The sequence below is a fragment of the Peromyscus californicus genome, unplaced genomic scaffold (assembly GCF_007827085.1).
Source record: "Peromyscus californicus insignis strain IS unplaced genomic scaffold, ASM782708v3 Scaffold_15__1_contigs__length_86483966, whole genome shotgun sequence".
NCBI lineage: Eukaryota > Metazoa > Chordata > Mammalia > Rodentia > Cricetidae > Peromyscus > Peromyscus californicus.
In genome coordinates this window covers 53,777,426-53,802,974 of record NW_026294447.1, presented here as the reverse complement: position 1 = coordinate 53,802,974, position 25,549 = coordinate 53,777,426, and the positions used below count along the sequence as shown (strand labels likewise).

Sequence of the window (25,549 nt, the reverse complement as noted above, 5' to 3'; positions counted from 1 at the left end):
AGCTTTAGGACCACTATTGCACCAGTGTATCTTGCAGGCAGACCACCGTGGTAGGTTGCAGAGTTTGTAGCTGGATTGGTGTTTACTCTTCTCCTCTGATAGTGTGCAGAGTCACTTTCAGGACCATGAACACTAGTCAGGAGGGACTCTGGGTAGGTACTAGCTGCACTTATCTGTGTTTGGTAAGTTATGTGGGTGCTGTCTTCAGCAATAGGGCCTTACTATCAGTTTGTAGAGAGAAATCAATAGTCTTGGCAATAGCCTGGGTTGTTTGGGGGTTTCCATGGACCCTCATGGCCAACAACCCAATTAGATGTAACCCATTCCCAGCACTGGAGGTTTCATTTGGTGACAAGAGATATCTAGTTGGGGTTTCGTCTCCCTTGTTATTTTGTGACTCCAATTTAGATTTCTTTCATATATGTATATATTTTAAGACGTTTCTACTGTATTCGGCTTCTACACAATCCCGCAAATGGCCCTTAGTATCAATCAGCTGTCCCTATACTATCTCTCTTCCCCCTTTTTTCCCTCCCTTTCCCTGTTGACTCCCCCATTCCAGCCATGTCGTTGTCCGTGTGTGTGTGTCTGTGTGTGTCCGTGTGTGTGTGTGTGTGTGTGTGTGTGTGTGTGTGTGTGTGTGTCCTGTCCATCTCTACCTATCTATTCTATTTCCCCTTCTTAGGGAGACCCCGCAGTCCCTTAGCCTGTCTCCATACCTATCTCTTCTGTGGTTATAGGTATATATCCCCTGGGGAAGAATACTTTGAATTCCAGCTGCACTGTCTTACCTAAGAGAAGCAGGCTCTGTTCAGTGCCCAGGCTTCTCCCCCCCTCTGCCCTGCTCTATAAACCTTGTCCAGTGCCCAGCCTTCTCTTCCTCTCTGCTCTTCTCTATAAACCTTGGTGCTTGCTTTCCTTATGAAAAGCAGATGGCCCACCTCACCTTTGTCCCTATTCTCTAACAGGAGTTATTAATCACCTCCACTGTACAGGTGGGGAAACTGAGGCCTAGAGAATGTGAGCAGCTTATCCAAGTTCAGTGGCAGCCAGTCTCCCATCCCCAGCCTTCCTCCCCTCTCTCCAGAACAGTCTCAGCCTGAGGAGACCACCAGATGCTGGGCTGCCACATTGCCCATAGACTGGACACTCACTATGCATTTCTGATGTGATTGGTCCCCAAATTCACTCCCTGGACCCCAAGATCCACTTCCATGAGAGGAAATAAGGATGCTCTACAGAGGATAATATAAAACAGCCTGATTCGCTTTTCACATAAAGAATTCCAGAAAGAGGAGGATGGGTCTTGAATATAGCAGCTGCAGGAGGGAGCCAGGCCAAAGCCACCTAGGCAGAGAGGGGCTCATTCTGGAAGCAACAGTGCCATCTTCTGGATTTCCATGGTATAAACCCCTGGTGACACCAACCCAAAGCATCCCAGGCCCCATCGAAATAGTCCCTGATTGTCTATCGGTACGGATCAAATTTAAAACTACCTAAGTGTTGAGTCCACCTAGAATTTAAGAGAAAAACGTTTTTAAAACATGTGTATTGATTCCTAATGAGACAAGAGGCATGTTCTCTGCCCTTCTGTAAGTTCCATGCGGTGAGCTTAGCTGTGCCTTTACACCCACAGACTCACATGCACACGGATTATTTCGTTAGACAAGAACTACAGGAGGCTGCAGGTTTGGAGTAGCTCCCCTCCCTGGACCTCCAAACCATCTGAAATCAACATGGAGTCATTCACACCACCGTTTCACACCACCAAACCAAACCTCAGTCACCTGGTCTTCTGAAGGATACAGGAACTATGCAAGAGAATAGCTAAATTCCCAAGCAGAAGAGTGTCAGTCGGCACAATACCAAAGCTTTCTGCCTTAACCCCTCCCCAAAAGGTAAGCCTCTGTCGGTCCACCCTTTGTTTTTCTGTTCTGTCTCCTCATCTATGCGGTATAACAGGGGAAGTACCTGAACTGGCCAAGCTGGTTGGTCCTGGCCTTCCTTCCACCAGTCTGTCTGGGAAGCCAACCTCTCTGCTGGGCCCAGAAGAACACTTACACTGCCTAATGAGACGCAGCACTACCCAGAAAGCCAATTAAAACATCCGCATCATTGCAGCTGTTTTAGATGATGCTCAAATGCATGAGTGCCTATAGACTATGTGCATGCTTGTGTCCAGACACACACACCAGGGTTCACATAGGCAAGCCTGGCTTAGGTAGGGACAAATGTCATGCGTAAGTCAAGGCATAAAACATGACACTGACTGAAGTTCTGGAGGAATGGCAGAGATTTGCTCTCCAGCCAGGGTAGTAAATAAGGTTTCTTGGCGTAAAGAAGACAATCACTTGAAGGTCATTATGCAGGAAGGAGGGTTAAGAGCAGAACCCGGGTCCGAGCTCTATACCCACAGTGTGCCCACAAAGGATGTGCACCCAAACACCGGTGCACACCCATAGCTCTCATTGGAGGCTGTTGGGGAATTATTTTAAGGTGTGTTACTTTTGTTTATGTTGCATTTGTTTAACTCTGTGAAGCTGTGTGACTGTGCCTGTCTAAAACACCTGATGGTCTAATAAAGAGCTGAACGGCCAATAGTAGGACAGGAGAGAGGATAGGTGGGGCTGGCAGGCAGAAAGAATAAATAGAAGGAGAAATCTTGGAGGAAAGGAAGAAAGAATGAGAGAGAGAGAGAGAGTAGCCAGTCACCTAGCTACACAGCAAGTCATGAAGTAAGAAACAATGAAAGGTATACAGAAACAAAGAAAGGTAAAAGCCCAAAGGCAAAAGCTACATGGGATAATTTAAGTTAAGTAGAGCTGGCAAGAAAGAAGGCAAGCTAAGGCCGGACATTTATAATTAAGAATAAGCCTCCGTGTGTGATTTAATTTGGGTGGCTGGCCCCTCAAAAGAGAAAAACAACAGAGGCTGGTCTCTGAGCTGAGCTTCTGGCCGCTGCCTCCTGGAGACGACACTGATAGAGCAGGTCCTTATCAAGTGCTCTGGCATGAGATCATTTCCAGATGGAAACAATGACTCTGTCTCCTTCATTGATGTGTACCAGCTGGGACAGTCGACGCCCAGCTGAACCCTGACTGTCCACTCCCAGTGTCTGGCTCCCAGGCACTCCTTTCACTTCCTGAGGCCGATGGAGATTGTCTCACAGACACCACACTGCAGACTCTTGGGAGGCAGAAAGAGACATTCAGGTAAGAGGGGCCGGACCCTGTCAGGTCCAAAGGAAACTCCACTCTCCCAAATTCTGGCAATTAGATAAATGCCAGCATCTCTCAGGAGTTTGTGAAGCCTGTCCCTGTCTAACAAAGGAGTCAGTTCCCTTACCACTGGCAGAAGGGACAGATGGCTACCTGTGGTGTCTGTTAGCATATCATGGGACACCAAAGTGCACACCGGCCTCCAGGCTCCCTCAGAATCAAGAGTACCTAGCTCTTCTCACTGAAAGAGGGAGCTCTTCTCCCTCCTACACTGAAAACTTCTCCAGCTCAGGACCGCCCCCCCAGCTACTCCTCCTTATGACCCTGTTATTTGGGGTATCCTCTCTCTTGTCCCTCTCTCTTGGTGGTCTCTTTCTCTTCCTCTCTCACTCTCCCCCTTTCTCCCTCTCATGGCCAAGTCCAGTCCGCTCGCCACGTTCAATCTACTACTTTCTCTGCTCTGGATTCTTCAGATGCCTTTGGCTCTTCTCTCCCTCATATCTACAATAAAAACCTTCTGCTTAACCACACCTTGGAGCGGTCATGTCCTCAGTTTATAAAATACCAAATCAGGTCCCCCAGCCCCAGTGTCTCCTCCTGCTTCCCTGTGGGTCCTGAGGAAACACATGATCAAGTTGATCCTAGGGGCAGGTGTGGGTGCTAGCCCTGTGGCCATCCATTCCTCTAGAGCCCCAGCAGCCCTTATTGTGGAAAAGAACACATGCCCATTAAAAGCACTAAAGGAGGCCCATAGCGCCACCTATCCTATACGCACCCAGCCCTCCTTGGGCTCCTTCCCACTTCAACACAACTAAACATGCCTCCAAAGGTCCTTTCCAGCACCTAGAAGCATCGCAAGGTCTGAAGCAGAAGCGCATGGAAGAACCCGGTCACATCCTCAAAACCTAGAGTGAGTGACGGTGGTGGTGTCTCCTGTGAGGCTGCAGAACCATGAACCAAGAGACACACAGCAGACATCCGAGGGATGGAAAGAAGGATAGAAAAGGACTGAAGAGAGAAAAGATAAAATTAGGATTGGTTTCAGAGATCCAGACTCTAACGGGGATCAGAGGTGGGGAATTTCCCAAGAAGTCACTGGAAAATGTCTCAGAACTGAAAGACCTGGCTCTGCAGACTGCAAGCCACAGGAAGATAAAAGATCTGGAAGAGAAGGGGAGGGGAGGAGAGGGGAGGGGAGAGGAAGGGAGGGGAGGGGAGGGGAGGGGAGAGGAAGGGAGGAAGTGACTCCTAAGAAAGCACTTATGCCAGAGATTTTTTAAAAATGATCTTGAAGTGGTTTCTTCATAAAAAGGGGGCAAAGTCACAAAGACCCCTTCACTGTGCTTCCCAAGAGAGCTGTAGATGTCCACGATAGTGAGGTCATGCTACCAAACTTGGAGGGAAAATGTCTTTGGACACAGCCAAGCCTTTCAATAACACATGGGTATGACAAAACCTTTTCAGAAGAGCTGGTCTTCTGAAAAATGAACCTCCCATGCACCTTCTTCATGATGCTTTCCAGGCTGTGCTCCAGCAGAGCAAAGGAATATATATATTCTTAATATATATTAAGAATAATAAGTTATTCTTAATATATATTCACACATATATATGTATGTACATACACACACACACACATACATCTCAAACAAAGACTAAGCCATGGAATACAGGGGACTGAGGAGCTGGGACACACCAACCCTGGGAGGACCAGAACAACCACTTAGTATTTGGGGGCAATACCATGGGATATTGGAGGATTCCAAGACAGGGTTGGGAAGAAGAAAGGGGACTATTAATCATTGGATGTTCATGTTTGAAAATTTTATCAATGGGTTTTGTGTACTGTATGAAAATCCAATAAGTAGTACAATGAAAATCAAGTAGAAAACAACCAATTAAAAAAAAAAAGAGCCAGGCAGTGGTGGCGCACGCCTTTAATCCCAGCACTCGGGAGGCAGAGGCAGGCGGATCTCTGTGAGTTCGAGGCCAGCCTGGTCTCCAAAGCGAGTTCCAGGAAAGGCGCAAAGCTACACAGAGAAACCCTGTCTCGAAAAAACCAAAAAAAAAAAAAAAAGATAATCACTAACAAAGGGGGGGGGTTGTATAAGAAAGGACTACAGCATTTGAGCTAGCAATTAAAAAGATCATCACAATAGTGACAGAGAGATGGTTTAATGGATTAATGGATTAAAGTACTGTTAAACCTGAGATTCGCGGGAGAAAGACCAGTCCCGCAGGTTTTGAGCCAAATTTGAAGCAAGCCTTAACTAAATACTGGCTAGGACGATGGACTCTGGCCAGGTCCATTCCTGGGTTGCCAGAAAATGGCGACAAGTCACATTTTGCAGAGGCTTTAAAAAGACAAAAACACAAGGCCACCTTATTTCCCATTAGGTCTAATCAGGAACAAGCATATATCTTAATGTACTTATTGCCTGCATACCTCCCATCTACATCCAATCAGGGGCAAGCGTACATTCTGATGTATTTCCTGCCCACGTACCTCCCACCTACATGTGGTCTGGTATATCCGGTGCAGTTGGTCAAATAATTTTGTTTGGGGAGCAAAACCATGGGTTGTTATTGCTCCTAAACAACAGCCTCCAGCATTCCAGGAAGTTATCTGTCCTTGGGCAAGTGGGGCTTACAGGTTAACTTTAGCCCTTATAGTACCTGCTGCCAAGTCTGATGACCTGAGTTCAATCCCTGGACCCCACATGGTAGAAGGAGAAAACACATACATTAATTAGTAAGAATTTTTAAAAGCTGTAATAAAGCAAACCCTGTTGTTAATTGAGTGGGAATCTGAAATGGGATAGACTGGCAGTGAAATAAGACACTAAGTTCTTAACCACTAAACTGTGAGAAAAAAAATTAGGTAATATCTGAAAATGCCACGAGAGTGTTGAGTTACAGAGGCAGGGGAAACAACTTCAACAACAGAAACTGACAGCTCTGGAGAGTGGACTCTGGGAAGAAAGGTCAGAGGCAGGGGACTGACGATTTTCATCATTAGACTGGCCAGCTGGTTAATTATACGCTTGCATTCCTTCAATGAAATAAAAATGAGCTGGTTTAAAATCCAAAGGAGTGGGGTTAGGAAAGCACAGATCTTATTTGGCCACGTTGCCAAGGGTGGGGGAGGGGGACTGTAACCAGGGGAAAGGCTGAGGGGGTGGACAGAGGAAGGAGGGTGGAGGGGAGGGCGGGCTGGGAGCACTGTGGACAGGAAGTGAGGACTTAGCACACTCAAGGCAGCAGGGTGGCCCTAAGTGAGGCAGAAATAGATACAGGGAGACTGGTCAAGGTCAGAGAGGAGGTGAAGGGAGAGCCTTGCAGAGGGCGCCTTGCAGGGGGGCGCCTTGCAGGGGGCAGGCCTTCACAACCCTTTGGGGATTTCCTGCAGTCTGGAATGTTGGAGGAGACCTTGAAGTCTCCCACGTGGCCACAAGTCCAAACACCATACAGAGCCTTGGTGCCTTTCCCCAGGTGCCCACAGACCGTCCATCTACCCTAGGCCTACCGGCTGCAGCTGGTTCCACACTGGGACCCTCCTCCTCCTCCAGTCCTTGGCCATGGGTGACGGGAGGAAGCTCCAGAGGCCTGGCCTCCCCGGCTCTTGGTAAGGAAATAAAGATAAACTCAGTGGGACAAGCGTCCTTCCTCTCAGGCCACAGGGAGCCCACTCCAGGCCCCTCACCAGAGCCGTGCCACCAGACAAACCAGGGTGCACTCATCTAGCCGGGCACCTAGAGCACATGACAGCATGCAGATGAAGGCTCACGCCCCAGCCTGCCACTCACTCATGACCTTGGACATGTAGCCTGGTCTCATGGACCCTCTGTGGGGTCAGCTGCTAAAAAGGAGCTACTGTCTCATGTTCACTCATCTTTTGAGGAGTCAATGAAATATATAACCTCAATAACATGTCTGTCCTCTTGCCTAGCCGCTGTACCACGTGCTATCCACCATAAAAACCCAGGCAGCGGCCACACTAGTTTCTTAAGGATGCCATAAATACTCAATGGCTTAAAACACCGATTTTTCATTCTTCAGTTAGGGGGTCTGACGTCCAAAATCCATTTCACTAGACTAAAATCAAGGCCTGTGCTCTTTACGTAGGCTCCACAGTAGACACCCCACCGTGTTTTTTCTAGCTTCTGTAGGCTGAATGCAATCCACAACGCACAGCATTTAGCCCCCTCTGTCACCCTCCAGGATACCCCTTATTACACCTCCGCTCTGACTCTGACCCTCCTGCTCCCCCATGCTATGACACTTGGCCAGATCCACCCAGAGGACCCAGGACCATCTGCGATCTCAAGATCATGAGTCCATGCACATCTGCTAGGTCCCAGGTAACATAGTCATAGGTTCTGGGGATGAGGGGAGGGGCATCTGACACACAAATGTTTGGAAGCAGATGGACTCGAACACCATCCCTTGCTCTCACCTTAGAGCCAACACTTTGTTCTATGGAGGCTACAACCTGGGTCTTCAACTAACCCAAAGGTCTCTGTGGTAAAGACTTCCTCCCCAGAGTGGCACTTTAGGGAGGTGTCAGGCCTAGTGGGAACTCTTTAGATAGCTGGAGTGTGCCCTTGAAGGAGACTATGGAACCCATCTCACACTGTCACTTCCTGCCCAAGCTGAGAGGTTTTGCCCCAGCACAACATGTTCCCCGCCATGACGTACTACCTTGCCATAGGGCCAGAGCAACAGGGCCACCTACTCATTCACGGCCTGGAACCTCCAAATTGAGCAAAAGCAGATCCATCTTCTCTAGTCCAGGTATCTGTTACAGTGAGGGAAAGCCACCACCATCGTGCACAACTTAGAAAGCCAGGATGGTGGGAGACGGGAAATGTTCCCAGCTTACCTGTGGAACGCACCACTGGGGGCTCTGGTGACTTCTCCAGCAAGGGTTGCCCATCTTTGGCTGCTGAACCTATCCCTGAGCACCAGTGATGGGCACATCAGTCATCTGGAAATATTTCCCACAAAGCATTATGAAATTGCCAGGCATTTCCACCGCCTTTTCCTGGCAAAGGTATCCGTGGGTGAACTGTTAGGGTCCTGTGAACCCAGTACCACAGTCCTTGCTACTGATAAAGTGGGATAGCCTCACAAACCACCAAGTGCCCAGAAGGCTCAGGACCCGGTGGTGCTGCTCTTAGCACACTCTCCGTACACATCTACATGTCTCCGCCACTGGGCAACTCTGCAGAGGCCCGGAGCTCACCCCTCTCCATTCCTCTGCCTGTATCCAATCAGCTGCTGTATACCGCATGTGCTCCTTAAAGCGATTTTTCATCTTCTAGACGATTCTTACGTAGAATGTTGAATCTATTGCCTTTCATGTGTGTATTTTCCCACCAGTGGTTCAGGAGCAAACACAAAAGCTTTCTTCCCTGGGGCTGACACTTCCTTCAGCAAAGCCTTGCTGACAGACCCATTCCTCCCTTGACACCATCTCCCGCTCAGACGAGGGACTTGACTTAGTTTCTTTTTCCAGTGCTACGATAAAGATATTCAGACAAAGGCAACTTTACGGTTCCAGAGAGGTGCAATCCATCATGGCAGAGAAGGCATGGCAGGCGGCAGGGAAGGCATGGTGGCGGCAGAGGCAGGAGACGGGCTGGTCACACTACATCCACACTCAGGAAGCACAGAGTGAGCAGGATGTAGCCAGGCTATAAAGCCTCAAGGCCTACCTCCAGTGACTCACTTCCTCTGGCAAGGTTCCACCTCCTAAAGGTTCCACAACCTTGTCAAACAGCGCCACTGGCTGGGGACTAAGTGTCCAAACACATGTGCCTGTGGGGGACATTCAGGCCACTACAGGATCTGACTTCTCAGTTCACCCTGCTATCCCAATACACTACCCAGAAAGGGGAACAAGACCTCTCTACATGGCTGTCCCAGACTCCTACCCAAAAGTAAATTCAACAGGGCTAATGAAGCTAAGGGTGTGGCTCAGTGATGAATTGTGGGCTCTTTAAGCAGGAGGCCAGCGGTTGAAGCATCACAAAATAAACAAAAAGTTACTTTGTATCCTAAAATTGTTATAAAAGATACAGTTCAAAGGAAGTTCAATTATACCCATGTAACTATCCATGTACCAGTCTATGGAGCTAACAAACCTGCCTGAAATAAAAATGTTCACTCTTGGGCTGGAGAAACCGCTCCATAGTCAAAAATGAGTACTGCTCTTACAGAGGACCTGAGTTTGGTTTCCCAGCACCCAAGTGTGGTGGCTCACAATCACCTTTAACTCTAGCTCCATAGGATCGGACATATTCTGGCCTTCTCAGGTGCCCATATCACACACACACATGCTCTCACATAGACACTAACATATAATTAAACTTTTTAAATCTTAAAAAAAAATGTTCACCTAGCACAACTCCACCTATTTCTAAAGAGACTAACAGCATATGATTTGGAAAGTGTGACAAAAATCCAATACGGTCACAATGGAATACACTAGACATCTGTGAAGCTATCTAAGGTTCCTAGAGGGCTGAGTGTGATGCTGTTTGTACGAGGAACTTGTGTGCCCCTGTTTAATTCTCACAGTAAACTCTAATTATGCAGACCATGGAATTATTCAGACTCACATGAGATAACATCTTCAATTTTCTACTTGGTAAAGGCGTGCAAATCATGAAGAATGCATTCTTAATTAACTTCTGGAAAGAACATTACACTTCTTACAGGGCTTCAGGTGGGCACATTCTGGGTGACTCTGATAGGATCTCACTGGCTCACAAGCTTTGAGCAGATCATTCCCCTGGCAGCCTATTCTAGTCCAGCCAATATTCTAGAGAGGATGCTTACAGTGCTGTTTTGCTGATATGATTTTTATCATTTCAGCTGTTTTTCCCCAAAGGAGTCTTAAGGAACACGGGCAGTTCCAGGGAAAAGCCAGACGCAGCAGTGATGGAAAAGCAACTCAGTCCACAGCTAGTGTGACGGCAGGGGATGACCACAGCAGACTGATGTGACCACAGCCTGGCATTCATGCTCAGGCAGGAAGGTCATCTGTTAATGGTACTCTTCCCAGAGGACATGGCTGCCAGCACAGGCAGGATCCTGAGCATAGCCTTCCTCCTGGGCTCCTTCTCTACCTCCTGAACAAAAGGCTTCTAAGGGGTTTTAAGCCCTGTGAGGAATCCATACAGGCTCAGCTGCATGCTCAAAAGACGGGAGCGTGCAATTAATGCAATTAAAACCTTCACAGACTAACAAGTCTTTCCTTCTCCCTAAAGCCTTGAGGTTAGTCACTGTTGAGGGCTCTCGTCTTCTGATCTGGCCCACAGGTCCCTAGTGAGATGGGGGAGGGGGCAGCCTTGGTCTGCAGCTTTCCTTCCCTTTTTGGGGAATCCCAAACCCTGGGAGCCCAGCAGACCCTGCCTGCAGGGAGGCCCATCCACACTTCGACCCTACCTCAGGAAGAGATCGGAGCTAAAGATAACTAAATACACAAAGCCCTAGACCAGGTTTTGGGAGGCCAATATTCATTCTCCGTGCCCTTTTCATGGGAAAAGGCAGCCTTCCTCCGGTTTCTGTGACTTCTAGGCAATGCTGTCTGGCTCCTGGAGACTGAACGTGGCTTCTGGCAGAGCCAGACACACTGGGAGAGAAGTACTTCCTTCCCATGGGGGGTGGGGGTGGGGAGTCGGGTCCTCCACACCAGTCTCTGGATGGATCAGCCCTGGAGAAGTCCCATCAAGACACTATACTATAAGATGGACACAGTTCCAATTAATTCCTCTTAGAACCCCTTTCATGAGAAAGAAAATGCTTCAGAGGCCAACTGATGCCTGCTTCCCATTAGCTATTGGCACAGGCTCCAAGGGTGGGCGGGGTACCCCTCTCAGGTGGTCCACATCCCTCCGGCACAGCGTCACATCCAGCTCGAGGGCACACACACTGTACCTGCACTCCCTAGTAACCTGAAGAACTGCAGAGCAGCCTAGTGGTGAATGAGAGTCACTGTTAATGAATTACTCAAAATGGGAGGACACAGGTAAGACCTGGGGCTGTACCTCCATTGATAAAGTGTTTCGTCTAACATGTACATTGCCCTGGATTCCATTCTCAGCACTACGGTGGCAGAGGGCTGACATCCCAGCACCTAGAAGGTGTAGGCAAGAGGATCTCAAGTTCAAGTTTACCCCTTGGCTATGTAACGAGTTCAATGCCAGCCTGGGCTGTATAGAAAGACAGACAGAAAGGGGGGGAGGAGTGAGAAGCAGAGGACAGGAGAGAGAGAAGGGGGGAAAAAAGGAAGGAAGAAAAGACAAAGACTAGGTGGCTGGCCCTCCACATTCTACAGATCTATATTTGCTGGGTTCATTACTCACACACACATGGTCTGTGTTGGCAATTTATTTAAAAAACAACAACACTCCAGCCATCACATTTTCTTCTCTGTTCATTATTTCCCTTCTAGAAGAAGTTACAAAAACATCAGGGGGGTTTGCCATCTTTATAACCCAACCCACGTACAAGAGTCAGGAATGACCCCGGAACCAGGCAGAGAGTAAAAGACGATAAAATCAGCAACACCAGATTACAGCGCTGATTTACAGAGCAGTGGTTGGAAGGAAGTTCACCCTGGGGTATTCTGAGCCAAAAACCAAGGAAAAGCACCAGCCTGCTTGCAAGCCAGGAGGCCCAGGCAAGCGCCCAGCAACAGCACACGACTCGGTAAGGCTTTTCTGGCAGCGAATGTGATGGAGAGGGCGCTCTGCTCGGCAAGGACTGGAGCCCTCATTTTGAGTCTTGGTTCTTCTCATCTATCAGAGCAGAGCGGATCCCCAGCTTTTTCAGTTCCTCCACCAGGTCCCCATTCTGGTGCATCTGCAGAAGGATGTCACAGCCCCCCACAAACTCGCCATTGAGGTACACTTGCGGGATGGTAGGCCAGTTGGAATAGTCTTTAATACCTGTGGAGAGATGGGAGATGAAACCATCAGAAGGGAGAGAATCTTCCACCACAAACGCCATAACCCCACTCCTAACAGAAATCCAGGCCTCTCCCTGGTGCCCCACCCCCTCCTGGACAGCAATGAGTTTCAGAGCCAAATGGACAGCACATCACTTGACGGGTCACATGATCCTCAGCTTCTCTGTCAACCTTCAGCCCTGAGGTTTTCATGAGAATCAGGTAAGGCTCTCAGTAAAACACTGACACATCAGCCAGGGAACGGACGTCTAACCAAGGCACGTGGGACAGGCAAAGCTATAATTATCCACACAGGTCATGCTTTCAGGAAAGAACTGTCACGGCTTCATTCCCAAATGTAATGTGAAATGTGGATCCACCTGAATATGTCACTAGCTGATCGGACGACCCTACCTCTGCCTTCTTCCCGCAGCTGAGTGGTGAGGGCCACTGCAGACCAGCATCAAGATGCTGAGAGGATGTTACCTTGGAAGGTTACCAAAAGGCACAGAAAACCCCCTGTGGTTGCAACTCCTAAGTCCCATGCTCTCAGCTCCCTGATAGGTTCCACAGAACCCGGTGACAGACACACATATAGCCCATGTGATTAGCAGCTAGTATTAGATGTAACAGAAATTTTTTGAAGGGCTAGGAATCTAGCTCAGTAGTAGAGCATTTGGCCAGCATGACCGTGAGCCCCTAAGTTCAATTCAGCAACAAACAAATTAACAAAGACATAAATACTATTGCCAGTGTTTTTAAATGGCCAAAATAAGCATACAAACCCACAAAGTGAGCAGGTGCTTCCAAAAAATACAATAGTACACACATCTAAAAACCAGTCACACAGTGGGCTTTTTATGTAGACAAACCTGTTCTTACTACCGTATCATTCAATATTTGTTTTCCAAATAAAATTACCAATTTGAGTTACATCACAACAGTCTAAGAAGACAATATATTTTCCTTTTAAACCTTACTGTCTTTCTCTAAACAGTCCTGGGTTTGCTGTAAATAACAGAGCTGGAGGGAGCCCGAGTCACAGCTTTTATCTTGCTTCTCCAGACAGCAAACCCTGAGAAATGGTCACAGGCTGGGCGTGGTGGCCCATGCTTGTAAAGCCAGCATTCAGCTACGGCTGGCCTGGACTTCATGGAGAGGCCCTCTCAAGAAGAATGGGAGAAGGCTACAGTAGAGAGTAAGTCCTACCAGCCTTCACGATATCAATTATCTAAGCACACTAAACTGCTGAATCCAAGGCTGTCATCATATTGATGTGGGGTGCTATAGACCCCTAAACAACAACTCAGTACATGGGTCATGTGAATTTGGTTTTTGTTTGCATTTTAAACTTGACCCTCAAGTAGGAACAGCCTATAGATCAGTTGCAAATCTTTACCTTTATGACCGAGGGTGGGGTGTGGGAACAAAGAACCATTTAGATACATGCTCCCTCTCAGTCTCCTGAACGGGCCCACTCCTGTCCCTGTGTTTCACAGCTCTGCTTTCCTCCACAGGAAACTTACTCATTACTTTTGCCTAGGGCCCCCTGCTTGACACATATCAAATGAAATACACTGGCTGCCTGAGGACCACCCCAAACCACACTCAACTCTAAACAGTGCCGTTGTTTTTAGTAAAAACCTTTGCTGAGAAAAGAATGAACTGTTTTCCATCCTCATCACTATTTATTTCCTAAGGAGGCAGAGCTTGCTTTGGCTCACAGTGCCCTCCGATACAGTCCATCAGGGCAGGGACGCCGTGGGGGGAGAAGCAGGAGGCTGGTTCTAGCACCTCACCCCATCCAAGCCCTCACTTCATTCACCTCACATGTGAAGAAGCTCTCTCTGCTGCTGAGGACTGTGGGACTGGGGGTCCTCCACCGGAATGCCTATCACCTAGCTGCCAACAAGTGGCTCTCAGACCAGACATTGTCACACTGCCCCCTCTGCCCACTCTCTTGCTTCACAGCTGACATTTCAAGAACTTTGCCTCAAGGACAAATGGCAGCACCTTGGCAGTACTCAGAGTGCACACGATGACTGATGGGTCATTGGGATTATTTGTTGTTGTTGCTGCTTGCTGGTAGGGTTTTGTTTTGTTTTTGTTTTAGCCCAATCTGGCCTGGAACTCCATATGTAGCCCAAGCTAGCCTCGAACTTGCAGTTACTCCTGCCTTAGCCTCCAGAGCACTGTATCTGGAGGTGTGAGCCACAAGCCTGGCTTTTATGAGCTTCAATAGCTCAGGTGGTGTCTGATTCTCCTTATGGAGTAAAGTGGGCAACTTCTAGTAATAAAGATCACTGTCTATAGCTAAAACACTGAAATGAACCATAAGGACTGTTTCAATATGGCTTATTTCCTTCCCACTTAGTTTTCAAAGACTGCAATATTGGTGACATTCAGGTAGGAACTCCTGGAAACCAGAGAATCAGACCAAGAACAGGTTTTAATGCTAATCACATCTACGACAGTGGTCAAACTCAGGAGCAAGTGCTGACCAGAAGTCACCCTAACCAGAGACACTAGCATGGGAGGTGAGAAGCTGAGGGACTCGGGCCACATACCACTGCTCCATCAAAAGCAGAAAACCAAGCGATCGAGACTCCCAGACCAGGGAGATGGCTCTGCTCCCGAAGCACTCGTCCTGCAAGCATGAGGACTTGAGTTCGAGTCCCCAGGACCCACATAAAAGAGCTGGGCACCACAGCACGTGCGGTAATCTCCCAGCTCTGGAGGCAGAGGCAGAGGGCCACTGGTCAGCCAGGCTGGCCAGGTTCAGTAAGAGACCCTGCCTCAGACACCCGACACAGACCTCTGGTGTCCACGTCCTTAGGTACCTGCACCCACACATGGGTGCCGCCCCTCAACATTGCAGCTTATGAAGCCAGGAAAAATAAAATCAGACAAAATATATGTAAAAACTCCCCTGCCCTGCCCACTTCCAAAGGTGCTTTCCACACTGAAGCACTTGGCATTGCCTGGTTTCCCGGTCCCCGATGAAGTTCACGGTAGGACTTCAGGTGGGGACTAACTCCAGAGTCACATACCGGGCTAGGTGTGCCACATCCTAGGGTTACATTTCCTCCATTTCCCCCTCCTTGGAGGCTGGGGGATCTCTGAATGGAAACCGTAGAGCCTCAGGAGAGGAGAGCAAAGGCTGGGGACAGCAGACAAAGCTACCACACGTGTCAGCAGAGTGGGCTCACTGGCCTCTAAGTACAGCCCCCCTAGCCTCTAAGAACACCCCTCAACCCCTGGCCTCTAGGAACAGTCCCCCTGGCCTCTAGGAACAGCCCCCCTGGCCTCTAGGAACAGCCCCCAGGTCTGTTTCCCTAGCTGCAAAGTGGAGCTCCACTGCCTTGTAGATTTACTGAGAAGATCAAACAGTAGTAATTGGTGAAATGACTGACTTCCTGGCACTGTGGATGTACTTATGCCACCACCACCAACCCTCCCATCCGGGGTCTTCCGCTCTATTTGTCACAGAAGTGCTTTTCTGAGCAACACAGTAAACAGAAAGCATGGGGAAAGAACACAGGAATGATACAGTTCCACACAGCAGTAAGAAAGTAGCATTTGCAGGGCTCAGGGCTACAGTGCTTCATACTCCCTAAGTATCTTCCACAGATAATCCTTTTTAACCACTGCAGATGTATGATATAATTATTCCTGTTTGACGGATGACGTTAAGGTTCAGAGTGGCTAAGTAACTCACCCAAAGTCATCGAGATAGCATGTGGTGGGTGCAGGACAACATCTGGGTTTCTAGAGTCTAAAGTCAGCCTCTCAACCCATGGGCCCTCCCCACGGCTTGTCCTGCCCACAGCTGCTTCTTCATTGCGCACGCGTGTATAGCACGTGGGACTGAATTACACCTTGACATCAGTATACACACAGTATTGTGACATCAGTACTCCTTGCCAATTACTTTAGACCAAATGTGTTTGATATTTAGCCATGTCAAGTACACCAGGATCTAGTTGGTTTCAAGCTCAGTATAGTTTTACCCTACAGCACTGAACTTCCATCTGCTAATCCTGTCTGCTAAGAGACCAAGATCCCATCTTGTGGGTTCGTCCCCACCACAAGCCATGTTGTCATGAACACCTTACACACGTATTCTGTCCTACATGGGCCCCTCTAGACCTGGGGGTTGCAAGCTGGCTTCAAGCTAAACCTCTTCCTGAGTTTGCAAATAAAGTTTTATTGAATTCAGCTTGCTCACTGATTATACAACATCCAAGTCTACTTGCAGCCTCCAACAACAGAGCAGCAAATGAAATGGGGGCTCAGGAGCGCACAGACCTCCTGGCCCTTCACAGAGCAAGTCTGTCTCCACTCCGGGCTCTGGGAGTAGGGAAATAGCTCTGCTCATCTCCAATACACTGACTGTTACAGTTCCAAAGTGCTGGTACCAGACACCCACAGCACACGGCTTGGCCCACAGAAGGGCACACACACAACCGAGTATCCAACCTCCAATATTCGCCCGAGTAATTAGTGCCCAACTATTGCCTTGAATGCTGAGACACTGCTTCGTAAGCTCTTACAGGCTGCGGGGAAGAAGCCTGGGAGAAGGGTGCGGAGGAAAAGAAAGTTCACAGTGAGACTCAAAGAAGAGCTTCTAATACACATGACAGCCTGTGAGAAAACAACCATGGGAGACGACAGCCTGCAGGGAGGACTCCAAATGTCCCAGCACCAAGACAGTGCCATGTCCACAGCGACAGCGAGGCCAGCTACTCTGATGGTGTCATGTAATGGACACACATATGGCAATGTCACATAGGCTAATGCGGCAACAAGTTTACAAGTCATAAGGACAAGAAAAAATAGTCTAAGAGTTATGCATTCATCACCATTCTGCTGCAGGCCGCAGGAAAATATCATAAGAACTCAGCTGGTTATGGCAAAGTCACTACCTGGAGGAATCAGGGAATTCCTCCAGAGGAAGCCAAATCCCAAGGAGTTTTTGGTGTTACTTGGCTTGTTATATATCAGCTGTATTCTGTTATGAAAATCATGTGTGCCTTCATAGTTTTTGCAATTGACTTCCCCCTAAGAAGGACTAACAGTGTAGACTCTGGACATACACATTCCAGGTATTTGGAGAACAGCCTCAGGAAAGGCTTTCTCTGGAATCAGATATCTCCCTTAGTCACTTTCTTCAAGGACTACAGGAAACACCACCCAGGTGGGCGCCCAACTTCCGAGGACTAACAGTGATAACAGCCCACATGCAAGTCTCCTGATTTATGGTAAATTCCACAAGGAGACACCGCCTAGGAGAGGTGGATGTTAAGTAATAGCTTTACACAATTTAGCTCGGACCCTCCCTTTATATACCGGGACTTCCAGGGCACAGGGCAGAGAAGAGAAAAGAGAATGGAAGAACTAGATGGGTAAGAACTTGAGAGGAACAAACTGAGATGGGGAAGAACTAGATTGAAGGGCTAGAAGAGAGGACTAGAGGAATGAGATGGAAGCTGAGGAAGAGCCAGATGGGGAAGAACAAGATGAGGAAGAGCCAGATGAGAGAGAAGGAGACGGGAGAGGAGCTGATAGGGGAAAGAACTAGATAGATGAGAACCTAGAAGGGACAGAACTAGATGAAGGAATTAAGATAGAACCTAGAGGGGACAGTAGATAAATACAGAGAAATCAGGCAAGAAAGGAGCTAGACATGAGAGCAGAATAGAAGCTGTGTAGAGAGAGAACTATCACAGAATAATAAAGTGTATAAATTAAGGAGTTTGGTGTACATAGATTCATTTCTTTTTATCAAAGATTAATTATCAGCTGGTTGAAGATTCTTCCCGGACCCTGGGAGGGGACTATCGAGGGACTGGACCCCTATAGTCCCCGATACCATTCAACCTCCTACTCTGGCAGGCACTGCTCCTGATGCAAGAGCACGTGGGGATGGATACAGGACTGCCAGAGCACTCACAGAGGTGTCCGATGTGACTGTAACACCAGTCTCTCCTTAGCCATAACAACAGTCACAGAAAGCCTGCCCGGCTCAAGTGGCATTCCCAGCACCAAAGAATATTGCACCTGCCCTCCCAAAGGTGAAATGCTGTGTGCAGACAGGCCAGATCTCACAAGGTCACCAGTGGGAAGCCCAAGGAACCATGAGGCTGCACTGTGCCCTGACTTCCTCAAGAGCCCTGTGGCTGTGTACCCCAGGTAATAAAAGTGAGGTCCAGAAGGCCTCTCTGCACCACACTTCCTGGACCCTGGGTGAGAACCAGGGCCCTTGGTAAAATTCTGGCACAAGGGAAAAGGAAGGGCTGATGCTACGGAAGTCCCACGCCGCAGCAGTACAGGTGGGAGGCCCCTCCTTGTCCAGCAAAGCGAGAATGAGCTGCTTGCCTGCCTGCCTGCCCCTTGGCAAACTCAGGGTGTAGACAATGATTTGAAGAGTCTCCACACTGCAAAGGCCTAACCTGGCTAACAAAGGCCGCACTAGGGGAGCACACTCACATCACCCTGCCCAGTCCAATGGCAGCCCTTCTCTAAGCCACAGGAGACACATGTTTAATTATTTGGATAGCACACTTATTAACCAAATTAACAAGTCAATGAAATCAACAGTCAAGAAACGTAAGGGTTGTGGCTGGGCATGATAGCTCACATCTGTAATTCCAGCACTTGAAGGCAGCAGAATCAATCTGAGTTCTGGGGCAGCCTGATCTATACAGTGAGTTCTAGGCCAGCTTGACTAGCCTGTCTCAATAAAAATAATAATAAAGGAAGGGTTAAATTCTTCTCTCATTTGAGTACTTAATGACACAGATTAGAGGCCAGACATGTGAGATGGAAGACAGCAAACCTCCTTGCTTTTAAAAGGTACTCATATTATTGTATTCCATTATAGCTTGCCTCCAGTTACACTACACAGAGGAACATAAAATCTAAACCAAAGAAAGACCCTCAGACTGCATATTAAGCAAGATCTCCACAATGCAACTGTCTGCTAAGAGTGCTTGCAGGGCAACTGTGGGTAGGCCCCAGTTCAGACTGCAGAGTAGGTGCTTATCTTCCCCAGCAAGGAGCCACCTCTGACCCAAAACTACAGCTTGCCCTGAGCTAGATAACCCTGGAGCCTAGCAAACAGCCAGTGTTAGCTGAGGAGGAAAACACGGGGGTTCTGAGCACAATGCATGGCTTGCCACCATTCCTGAGAGCACTTGCCTTGCTTCTTCTGCTCTACCCTCGAGCTCGGTCCCGCAGTACTGTCAGAGAACAAATGTAGGGTCAGCTACTCTAGACAACCTGGAGAAAAGTGATTTGAAAACCATCCAGTTTAATAGTAAAGTAGCTGCCATTTAGTGGGTGCCTTCTGTGCCAGATAGGATGATATTCTGTGCAGAGGGGATGGGGGGAGTTCCCATAATGCAGTGCAGTCTGGCCTTGAACTGGTGATCCTCCTGCCTCAGCCTCCAAAGTGCTGGGATGACAGACACTGATTTACTATGTCCAGCTACAATTTTCAGTTTCTCGGCTCCTTATGAACTCGGCCAGTGTCAGAATCTTCACTTTACTGAAAATGAAATGCAGTTAGGCCACAGAAGATTCTAACCCAAATCTGCTCTCCCCAGCCTGTCTCATCAAAGAGAAGGACCATAAGAAGAATGACTATAGTCAGTAATTTCAAATGTCAAACGCTCCATGTTAACACAGACAGGTCTCCTTTCAGCGGAGTGGTCAAACCAGAGCACTGGGTCAGGAAGATGGGGTGGTGGTGGGGGAGCTACTCAGTCCCCCCCTCCCCCGCCCCCAATTCCACTGCAGGAGGAGCGGGCTCCACCTACCTTGACCAATTCTTGGCAAGGATCAGGCCCAAGTGCCTGGCCTTTCTCCTCCCCACTCAGAGCAAGCAGAAAACTGAGTAAGGTGCCTGGGAGTTTGCATAAAGGATGTCAACTAGCCATCAGGACCCAGTTTCTTTGCCTCGGGGCCGGTGAAAAGCCACAGGTCTGGCTGTTCGGTCCTCTGACCCTTGGGCCCCTACCTCGAGGCAGTTTGTTAATCTGGTGGGGGTCAGAAGCCGTGTCTTCCTCTTCCCGCTGAACCTCTTCCAAGCCCCAGCCCTCATACACTGCCCTTCTGTGCTACGGGATCTAAAAACCAAAGTTCGTCTTTCCCCCGAAATCAGATCCCAACGTGAGTCCAGCTGGACTATGGTGCAACCCTCTCTGCAGCAAGAAGACAGTCCCTGACACCCGGAGCCTTAAACACTAGAGGCTAGCCTTTGCCCTCATTAGGCACACACAGGCAAGCCTGAAACCTCCTCCCTACGCAGTACCAGTCTCTCACCTAGCAAGTAGGCCGCTGGCTTCCAAGACCCTCAAACTGTCCCCATTGCGTCAACAAGTCGCAGGTACTCGCTGCGCGTCCCCCACAGCAAGCTACCCCCCAGCTGACCCGGTGAGGGGTCATGCTACTGACCACCTTCCTCCGACGCAGCCAGAGACAGCTCGCCCCGAGGTGAGGTGAGGCGAACCCCCAGCCCAGGTGGCTACACAACCACGGCCCCTGCTCCTCGGGATCAGCTCAAGTTCACCGCGCCCTCGCCGCCGGATCCCAGGGGCCTGACCTTGCCGCAGCTCCGGGTCGTCCAGCACGTTGTAGGCCGCGTAGTCGCGGACGCCGTGCAGTCGCAGGATCTGCACCACGGCGTTGCTGAAGCCGCACTGGGGCTGCTCGGGCGTCCCCTTGAGGAACACCACCACCTTGTCCTTCTTCACCAGCGCGTCCAGCTGCTCCGCCTGGCCGCCCGTGCTCGCCGCCCGCACGCCGATCCCTGGCAGGCCACCGCCGACCGCACCGCGCCCCCAGCGCAGCAGAGCCGCCGCCGCCCGGCTCAGGGACGCGCTCATACCCGCTTGCTGCCCACCGCCTCTGCGGCCAACCCGGGGCTTACGGTGGCCGTGGTGCCGGGCCCGCCCACCGGAGGCTCTCATTGGGCAGGCTCCGAGCTGAGTCTCCGTGATTGGACAATACTGGCTCAATTCCACCAATCATATCGCCCACACCGTGACGGTGGGCCGTCCCTGAAACCCGCGTCCTACAGGCTTGTTAGTGAGCGTAGACGACCGCTTTGCGTGTTGATTGGACAAACTGAACGTCCATCAGGGTCACGCAGAAGGGCAATGAGAGGCGCGACGACAGGAAGACGACTTTCCTCTGAGGGCAATCGAAGCCTACAGGGATACTCCAGGATGACAGGATCGGCGCTGGGCGGGGCTTCTGCCGCCCGCGGCACGCCGGGAAGGAGTCTCTTCCCGACACAGGTTCCGGTTCCGTTGGCGGCGGCTGATTGCTACGGTAACGCGGCGGGTAGTCTTGCTATAGCGAGGACCAGAGAAGTGGTGGGTGGGCCTCCGCGTCTCGGCAGCTGAGGTGAGCCGCGAACCTGGCGCGTCCAGCCCTGTCCGGGGCTGCAGCCTCGAACTCGGCCTCATGTCCAGTCCTGCCTGGGGGGCTCCTGCCTCGGACCCGTCGTGCACGTGGACGGCCAAGCCGGGTCCTGCCTCGCGTGGGATTCCTTCTCCAGAATTTTTAGCATGAAATAGAATTATGTGTATGTATGATGTGCGTGCATGCCCCTGCCACAGCGTGGGAGTGGAAGTCAGACGACAATTTTGTGTAGTCAGGTCCCTCCTCCCGCCTTTTACAAGGGGTCCAGGGATAGAACTGGGCTTGCCGGGTAAGTGCTGTTAACTGCTGAGCCATCTCCCTGACCTCTAGAACGCTGTTCTTATCTTAGGAACGTGCAAAGTGCCCTAGCTGTCGAACAGCTGGTTCTCTGGGCCCAAGGTGTCCACATGACCCCTTGTACCAACCAGGGTTAGGAAGGTTTATTGAACGAACTAGGAAATTGATGGTTACTCCTGTGGCCTTTGTCTGCAAAGTGCCGACGCTCTGGCGGCTGAGAAAGGAGAGTTCCAAACCAGCCCAGGCCATAGAGCAAGACCCTTTTAAAAAACGGAAAACAGAAAGTGTGAGGCTATATAGCTCAGTAGTAGATCACTTTCCTAGTGTAAGCGACATCCTGAGTTCCATTCCCAGCACATGCACACGAATAATAATAAAAGAGAGTGTTCTGTCGGTGACTTCCCGAGCCGATGATGCTGGCCACTGGGTGGAGTTCTTGCACAAAATGTACAGGCACATCTGCTTATGTTACTGCAGAAGAATGAAAGGTACTTCTGAGAAGGCCCCAATTGTTTGCTCTGCTTGCCACCTTATATATCACTTGACATGTACTTACCCCTTAGAAGAGCTCGGGACATGGTCGGTGCTCTTATTTGGTAGGACATGGATCCTGATTCTGGCCAGCAGGACTCGGTGGCGTGCTACCTGATCTGTAGTCTTGGACCTGCACTGGGTTGATGGTACCCGAGAGCACACCAGACTTGCAGAAAAAGCATACTCCAGAGGAAGCTGAGGCATGCCTGCTCAAGAGCCAGCGGTTCCATGTGCAATGTTCCTCTGATAGGTCCTGGGTACTGTTGCCACGGTGATGATGGCTCTGCCATGCCATTGTCGATCCACCAACAGTCAGAGAAGCTTTGCAGTCAAGATATTGTTTAGCAGACGGAGTGGTTTCTGTTGGACACTTAAGTACTGCTACACAACCTCAAGTTACTAAGAATGTTGCTGGAGGTGACCTGTTTTCGTCTGGGGAGTAAATGTAAAAGCAGAAAGTGCACACAAGTCATCAGTGGAGTCTACTAAATCATGGCTCAGCGGGAAACCTGAGCCAAGTAAACTGTGAAGACAGATGGGGACATTGCCCTGCCTCTTCCTTGTCAGTCAGTGTTGTGGATGCTTGCTCTTTTTTCTAATGACAAGCCTGAAGTTCAAATCTTTTTATTTTGCAGACCCTTTGATCCCAGACACCATACAAAGACATACACAAGAAATACTGGAATGAAACCGCTGCTATGAAAGTCAGTCTGTACCCTCAGCAGCAGCAGAGAATCTGTTGAATTGCCTCCAGAAACGGCATGCCATTTGTAATTTTACTTTTAAAAATGAAATAAATAAAGACTGACAATTTGCTTGTAGGAAGCCACATGTCTCGCCTACTCTGAACTGTCTGAGGGGCTTTTGTGCTTACTGGGTGAAGGGAGGAATCTGCAGAGTGCTCTGAGCACCTGGTTGCAGAGCAGTAATGGCAAATAGCATGTTGCTAACTATTAGCTGTGACAAAAATCCCTGGCAAAAACAGCTTAAGGGAGTGAGGGTTTGTTTCATCTCAGTTTGAGGCATCCAACAGGAAAAACATGGCGGCAGGAGCTTGAGAGGGCTGGTCACGTGACATCTATAGTCAGGAAACACGAGTGCTGCTGCTCAGATCCAGGGCCCCATCCTATAAGGTGGAGATACCCAAAGCCAAGGTGGTTCTTCCTCCCTACCTTAGCCTTTCTGGAAACATCCTTGCAGACACCCCAGAAGTGTGTTTTCATGATGACTGTAAATCCAGTCAAGCTGACGATAAAGATTGAACACTGCCGGGCGGTGGTGGCGCACGCCTTTAATCCCAGCACTCGGGAGGCAGAGCCAGGCGGATCTCTGTGAGTTCGAGGCCAGCCTGGGCTACCAAGTGAGTTCCAGGAAAGGCGCAAAGCTACACAGAGAAACCCTGTCTCGAAAAACCAAAAAAAAAAAAAAAAAAAGATTGAACACTGACCTAGTGTGCAGTTGGCTTAGGAAATAGTTTTTTCTTTAAGTTGTTAGATATTTAATACAGCTGTCAAGTCATGTTAAAGTAAACAAGTGGAAAGATGGCTGAGCCCATTTTTCACAAATGCGTCTCAGCTGGATGTAGTAGCGCCTGCCTTTGATCCCAGCACTTGTGAGGCGTAGACAGGTGGATCTCTGAATCTAGGCCTAGCACACTCTGCATAGTGAGTTCCAGTCCATCCAAAGCTACAGAATAAGACTGTCTTAAAGTGTGTGTGTGTGAGATGTAACTGGTTTTGCGCTGTTGCTTTAGATAAAATGAAAGTGTGAAAAAATACACTTCTAAAGCAGTTGTCAGAATTGTGCTATAACATTTTGTGTATGAGCTGTGGGTATGGATCCTTAGTGGGAAAGTGGGATGGAAGTTTACTTTGAAGAGCCCCAGGATTTAGGTAAAAAACATAATTAGACCCCAAAATATACCCTGGGAACACGTTGGCTCGGGCATCCTAACAGTCTTTCCTCCCTGCATACAGATGCGGCTTTGCTATAGTTGGTAAAACCCTGCTTTGCACCCACCTCCCCAAAGCACCGTGAAGCCAGTGAAAACTGATGAATCTTCCTGTATCTCAGCCCTAAACCAGCCACATGGGGATTCCGCAGCTGAGTGGGCACTGTTCCCATCCCATCTTTCACACCTAGTGCCTCCATCCTGTGTCCTTTACAGTAACCCAGCTGTTATAGGGGAGCTGGGCTGGAGAGATGGCTCAGCGGTTAGAGATCTAGAGTTCTGACTGTTCTAGCAGTCCTGAGTTCTGTTCCCAGCACCCACCCACACTGTCTGTTAAGTGTGCTTCCAGGGACTCCGGCACCCTCTTCTGGTGTCTCTAGGCACTGCACACATGTGGTACTCGGACACACTAAACAAAAACTTGGAAGGGGAGGGGGTCATAAGACCAGGTGACACAGGTGTGTCTGGCCCGGCTGCCCAGAGCTCTGAAGGTGCTGCCCTAGGGGAAGAGTGGGTGCTTAGGTTACAGGGGTGGGGCCACCAAACATTCCTACACCAACATGGCTCTTGGGACCCAGAAACCCACAAACGGAGCTGAACCCTGACCCATCCCTGTGAGACACTTAACTATGTCATCCCATCACCTGAGAGCATCATTCTCCCCAAACCTCCCATTAACCTGATGTCCCGACAAAACCTGAAACAGTGTGTGGAAACCCAGACAGAACCTGCCCTGCCCGGCATTTTCCCACCCCCAAAGTAGCTAGAAATGCACTTTGGGTTCGGCTCCCTTTATCCTCAGCAAGGCAGCTGGTCTGTATTTTGGTTTAATTTTCGTTACCTTCCTTGAGAGAGCCTTGCCATCAGAGCCTAGTCTGGCCTGAAACCTGAGATCCCCCTGCCTCAGCCTCCTGAGTGCTGGGATTACAGGTGTGTTCTTGCCATACCCTGCAGCAGCTGCTTTTATAACTACTTCTCTGACCTTGGGGATGGCCCATTACCTCCATCGGAACAGGACTCTGCCTGGCACACAGGGTTTCCTTGCCTGTCTGTACCCAGGTTACGGCAGAAGTGGAGATGGATGGTGTGCTACAGTTGTGTTAGGTCCCTCTAGAATAGACCATGGAGCTGGGCATTATGAAGGGCATGAGTGCTGTCCTGGGA

The 25,549-nt window shown here is 49.5% G+C and overlaps 1 protein-coding gene, 1 long non-coding RNA gene and 1 other non-coding gene across 4 annotated transcripts; 2 read left to right on the top strand and 1 right to left on the bottom strand.

Moving 5' to 3' along the window:
* Positions 1-11,600: 11,600 nt before the first annotated feature.
* On the bottom strand, positions 11,601-21,113 carry Glrx5 (glutaredoxin 5). The gene is made up of 2 exons (XM_052738888.1): positions 20,780-21,113; positions 11,601-12,175 (listed from the first exon to the last, which is right to left on the bottom strand). The coding sequence occupies exons 1-2, from the start codon at positions 21,060-21,062 to the stop codon at positions 12,000-12,002; spliced, it is 459 nt and encodes a 152-aa protein (XP_052594848.1). The 5' UTR covers positions 21,063-21,113; the 3' UTR covers positions 11,601-11,999.
* Positions 21,114-21,150: 37 nt separating this feature from the next.
* On the top strand, positions 21,151-23,259 carry LOC128110895 (uncharacterized). Of its 2 annotated transcripts, none has more exons than XR_008218364.1 (2): positions 21,151-21,766; positions 22,501-23,259. It is a non-coding gene; the product is annotated as an uncharacterized LOC128110895 (long non-coding RNA). The 2 variants fall into 2 exon arrangements; XR_008218363.1 differs by having other exon boundaries at positions 21,151-21,892.
* LOC128111356 (small Cajal body-specific RNA 13) lies at positions 22,548-22,823 on the top strand. The gene has a single exon (XR_008218603.1). It is a non-coding gene; the product is annotated as a small Cajal body-specific RNA 13 (non-coding RNA).
* Positions 23,260-25,549: the final 2,290 nt, after the last annotated feature.

Bases quoted from the DNA above. Each gene is read 5' to 3' on its own strand.
- Glrx5 (XM_052738888.1), bottom strand. From the start codon at position 21,062: ATGAGCGCGTCCCTGAGCCGGGCGGCGGCGGCTCTGCTGCGCTGGGGG. The intron at 12,176-20,779 runs GTCAGGCCCCTG...ATCTCTCCACAG, and splicing joins CGACCCGGAGCTGCGGCAAG to GTATTAAAGACTATTCCAAC.